The sequence below is a fragment of the Armigeres subalbatus genome, chromosome 2 (assembly GCF_024139115.2).
Source record: "Armigeres subalbatus isolate Guangzhou_Male chromosome 2, GZ_Asu_2, whole genome shotgun sequence".
NCBI classification, from domain to species: Eukaryota; Metazoa; Arthropoda; class Insecta; order Diptera; family Culicidae; genus Armigeres; species Armigeres subalbatus.
The window spans coordinates 131045742-131050801 of record NC_085140.1 but is presented as its reverse complement, the minus strand read 5'-3'; the positions used below and the strand labels follow the sequence as shown (position 1 = coordinate 131050801).

The 5060-nt window shown below is 39.3% G+C and overlaps 1 protein-coding gene across 1 annotated transcript; it reads left to right on the top strand.

Moving 5' to 3' along the window:
• Positions 1-1969: 1969 nt before the first annotated feature.
• Positions 1970-3643, top strand: LOC134215117 (uncharacterized). Its single transcript, XM_062694368.1, has 5 exons — positions 1970-2281; positions 2345-2503; positions 2559-3130; positions 3188-3398; positions 3456-3643. The coding sequence occupies exons 1-5, from the start codon at positions 2164-2166 to the stop codon at positions 3569-3571; spliced, it is 1176 nt and encodes a 391-aa protein (XP_062550352.1). The 5' UTR covers positions 1970-2163; the 3' UTR covers positions 3572-3643.
• The last annotated feature ends 1417 nt before the right edge of the window (positions 3644-5060 follow it).

The following is a 5060-nucleotide window of genomic DNA, read 5'->3' as shown; positions in this document are numbered from 1 at the left end:
CACTAAGCTGCGAGGCGGCTCTGTCCCAGTGTGGGGATGTAATGCCAATAAGAAGAAGACCTATTAATTATGTGAATTTCTTAATGCGAACAGTAAATTATTCAACAGAGCTTTATTCAATTATTCAAGTTCTAGAATAATGTTACTTGGACACCCTATCCCTCCGGTCTAACGATAATATTCCGTTCGCAAGTAGGTATGATTCTTTTTGAAACGAAAGGCCAACACGACCGAGTCCTGTTTCAGGTGTTTTTAGGCCGCATTCACCCAGAAGTGGAGAGCCGAGTGTGTTTCTGTTCCTTCAATGGCATGTTGGTGACCGTCCTGCAGGTTGTAGTCCCATGACGATATCCCGATCTGGAATAAATTTATTTGTTTACACAACAAGTAGTGAAAGTAATTATATCGTGTGCGTGTGGCTTTAGCATGGCCAAACGAAAGAACGATAATTTTATACTTTTGGTGACTGCTCGAAGCAAATACGTGACCATTTGGATGGTCACAATTCATGAGGGGAAATGGGACTAATGGGAGTGAAGACATGGATACATGAAATGAGGTTAAAATACTTCAATCTTCCATTTACTTCCGCTATATTCACTCATCTATCAACAGATACGTATTTCGTTTTCTACTTGAAATTCTTATTTGTTATCGTCGATAACAAAACACTGAAGAAGTTTTCAAGTAGAAAACGAAATACGTATCTGTTGATAGATAAGTGAATATACACACTCAGTTTTTATTTCTGCAGCTCGGCAAAATCTGCACAGCCGTGCGCCAGCAAAATATAAAACTGATATTCCGTCAAAAATAGCGTTTGTTAGCTGATTTTCGGCAAATTATTTGCTGATTATCAGCAATTTTGACAGAAATCTCGGCAAAAAACATGTTTGCTGGGGCACGGCTGTGCAATTCTCGGTAAAAGTTCAACATTTTGCTGAGATCTCGGTGAAAAAAATTTAAGTGTGTAGCGGAAGTAAATGGAAGATTGAAGTATTTTAACCTTGTAACATTTTCCCCTAAGACGCTCAATATTAATTATTTCATTTCAATACATGAAATGAGTTGAAACAAGTAGAATTAGGTTATAAATTGGATTTGGAGAAAAAAATCTAGTCCTTTGTGAATCAATCGATATATTATCTAAAATATTATATTGGTCAAAAGCAGTTCAATAATACTCAATAATTGATTATTTATCACCCAACAGGCGTTTGTAAGATCCCTGCATTTCTATACAAGAATCTACTAAAATCTGTATTATGTCTGTGGGCGAAATTGGGCGATTATTATACAAATATTGCTCTGTTCTCTGTTGCAGCGGCAGAAAACAGCAACTTTTCACATTAGATATGTTACAATTTTTCCATTACTTTGATTACATAACAATCACATATGCAAAAATGCAGGGTACAAAGATGACTACAGAAATGTAACACTTTCACCATGGTTAATCCAGCACATGATTGGAAACATGTAGGTACGACACGACTTTCGCCCTTGTTAGACATTGGTTGATAAACGATTGTCACATCTATTTCGGTATGTACCAATAAGCAATTCAACCATATGTACATGAACGTACAAGCGCGCAAGTACATGCCTCCAAATGAAAGTACTCTGACAAAGGTTTAATTAGCACGTACAATTTCTTCTCACTCTTTACCGGTGCTACAAAAGAAGCACCTGCTGATGTTGAGATTCCAATTGATCATTATGTGAGGGATGTTCACAAATAATATCAACTCGTGCTTATTTATTGTCATTGTTGAATTTTCGTTATGCTTTCCAATTGAGTCAACTGAGAGCTTGACGTATCAAAATGGAAAGAACTTATCAAAATTGGAGCAATCTATTTATTGTCTTTGAATATTATACAACTGGGCAATCATACATAGTTGGTAGTTTATAAATTTAGTAGAAAGCTTTATTTCGCAGTTTACGAGCAACCCCCTCGAATGTTTGTTCGAACTGATTTTCTCCATCCCAAGCACATCATCCAGGAATCGGAAGCAAGCCACTTGTCGCGTGTTTATTTTTACGCTCACTATCTGGACCAGCAGTTTGTCGGCGTGGCTCCATAAGATAGGATTCGCTTCTACTCCGTTCCAAGAGCAAGTTTCAAGTGACCTCAGGCGACTGTGAACGAGCCACTTAGATATGCTTTGGCTAATTTGGTGCGTGCTTTTCGGTAGTTTACGATTCGCAGCCACGCTCAGTGATGTCGTACGTACGGAAACCGAGTTCGATTTGGTGGAAGGACATCGGCAAGCAAGACGTGAGTTTGAAGAAGATTGGTTTTACTAAACGGAGTTTAATCTGAATTGGATTTGTTTGTTAGTCTTCCCTTTCTACTCGATTGGTCGCATTGCCAATATTCCTTGTAATGCCACGAACGGTTTGAGGGGGACGTGCTTGATTCGTGGAGAGTGTGCTGATAACCTGGGTATTGCTGGTGGCACATGCAGCACCCTTACCGCCCAAGCCACATGTTGTATATGTGAGTAGAAATGAAGTGACATATCCCGAACAAGTGAAATAATTTAGTTTTACAGTCAGCAGAACATGTGGAGGTTCAACCAATCTCAACAGCACTTATTTCACGAACACTGGATATCCAGGAACATTCAACGCTGGAGGCACATGCACTTTCACCATTACCCCATGCAGTTCATCAGTTTGTCAATTGAGAATTGATTTTCGTTCTCTGACGCTCGCTCAACCGGATGGCGATGGAAACTGTGTTACGGATGTTCTAACAATAACCGGTGGTAGTTCGGAAGTTCCTCCGATTTGTGGTGAAAATACAGGTCAACATGTGTATGTAAACTTCGATGGTCTGAGTCCTATTACTATTAGGGTGTCTACTACGGCTGGATCTACTCTAGGTCGAATGTGGAACTTGCAGTTATCTCAAATTGCTTGTGACTCAGAGTTACGAGCTCCGGACGGTTGTTTGCAGTACTATTTGGACTCAACTGGGGTGATCAGTAGCTTCAACTACGGTTTTGGGGCAAATCCAAATTTGAACTCACTTGGAGCTACCGGAACGAGGCAGATCGCTGGGCAACGATACGGAATCTGCATTCGAGCTGGTGCAGATCGGTGCACAATCACATATAGTTTGGTAAGAATAGGAAAGTATAAATAAAACTTAAGATTAATTGTTTCATCAATTGGATAGCCAACATCGGATGGATCGTACGCGTTCACAGTATCGGGCGATGCTGAAGTAGTTGACCCTGCTTTGGTCGGAATGGGAATTTTGGGCGAGAATGGAGATGTCTGTACTACGGACTATGTGGTGATTCCGGATCCTCTGGTCACTGATGCGAATGCGGCGGGAGCTGTTTTTAACGATAGATTCTGTGGTCTTGGAATATTTCCAGTAACAAGTAAGAAAATGCTGTTATTCATTTATGATTGATAATGTAAAATTGATTCTGCTTTAGGTCAAGTAAAGCCATTCGTAGTTTATGTCGTGTGGGATGATAACGAGACGCCGGATGTGGCCAACAGAGGATTCCGGTTGGCATACACACAGAACGCCTGCACGATTACTGGTTAATTACACTTCGGATTTCGATTATACCTGGTCAGTTAAGGTTTGTTATTTTCAAATATAAACAAAAGTCAGACAAAAAAATGTCCAAATCAACTTAAAATTGCAATTATCACTTTATTTTACACACGAAACATGAGATGAGTTTAGTAGCCAACAAGCTTTATCTTGATAAAAAGCATTTTGATGTCAAAGTTTACACATGAGTTCCATGTACAAATCTTCCAGGAAGTCAAGTGCAAAAGAGTGCATGTGGCAAAAACTTAGTTTTGAAAAAAAAAAACGGACAGTAAAGTTTTCAAATTTTATTATTAAAATTAAAATCACTAAATTTCTGTGAATTTTTACATTAATTATGAATAACGTACAATCAATATCAACATATTGCGACAGAGCTCTAAAATCAACCACCCCCACTCTAGTAAAGTACTCGAGTAAAAAAACAATTTAAATTTTATTTACTTAGCATTACGTGCTTCGGGAAGCAGTGTTAGTAGAATCACGTTCAAATTATGCTACATTATGCAACGTTTTGACAGAACAAGTGAATTGAACAACTCAGTTGAATTCAATTGACTTGCCAAAAGTTGAACATGATCAACTTTCTTTTCGTTCAAGTGAAATGAATTAAGTTGTTTACACGCTCAATTCGCGTTCGATTCAAGCAACTTGCTCAATTCACTTGCCTTGTCTAAACGTAGCATTATAGTGGTCAACAGAAATGCCGTGTATTATTTGGTTTTATTGTTAGATCTTATAAATTGATCTTGAAAACCATTCTTAGAGTGGAATAAAACTTGAAATGTTACTTGGGATACTTCATACAAAAAGTATGACATGGGGGAGAGCGGTGTATAAAATGCTATTTTTTGCGTTACGTAATAAATAGATCTTTCCTAATGTGCGAGCAGCGATGCCAGATTGCTTCATCATCAATTCCGTAGATTCACTCAAAAATTTTGCCTTGCTCTATTTCGGCGCCCCTTCATTATCCTAGTAGGGGCCGTCCAGAAACCACGTGGTCATATATGGGGGGAGGGGGGGGGGGTTTGCAAAATGACCACGATAAGCCACATGGGGGGAGGGGGGTGTTGCTCTCGAACCACGTGGTCTTTTTTTATACGAAAAGTTTTTGGTGAATAACAATAGCGGTGTAAAAAATACAAATCATTAAACGCAAAGCGCATCTTAGAACCGATGCCCACGTAGCGTCTTTTCAACTCAGCGTTGAAAAGACGTAGGTGTGCATCGAAAATAACCGGTAACGCAGCGTCGGTCGCAACGTCGATGCGTATCTGCGTTTTTTGACCATCTTAGCCGTAGCCCATTTCCATAAAAAAATAAACGAAAAAACAGGTTGCGATTCAGTCTCAATTTCCACAAAAAAAATTGGAAAGGAAAAATGGGAAAATATAAAGAAAAAATCCGCCGCGCCACCACCACAGATGGTTTTTGGCATCGCGCCGCTGACACTTTTGCATTAGCGGTCTGCAGC

What these genes read in the sequence shown, in the direction of transcription:
- LOC134215117 (XM_062694368.1), top strand. Translation starts at nt 2,164, where the DNA reads ATGCTTTGGCTAATTTGGTGCGTGCTTTTCGGTAGTTTACGATTCGCA. An exon ending in CCAAGCCACATGTTGTATAT is followed by an intron (nt 2,504 to 2,558) that starts GTGAGTAGAAAT and finishes TTAGTTTTACAG; the next exon opens with TCAGCAGAACATGTGGAGGT. An exon ending in TGGAATATTTCCAGTAACAA is followed by an intron (nt 3,399 to 3,455) that starts GTAAGAAAATGC and finishes ATTCTGCTTTAG; the next exon opens with GTCAAGTAAAGCCATTCGTA.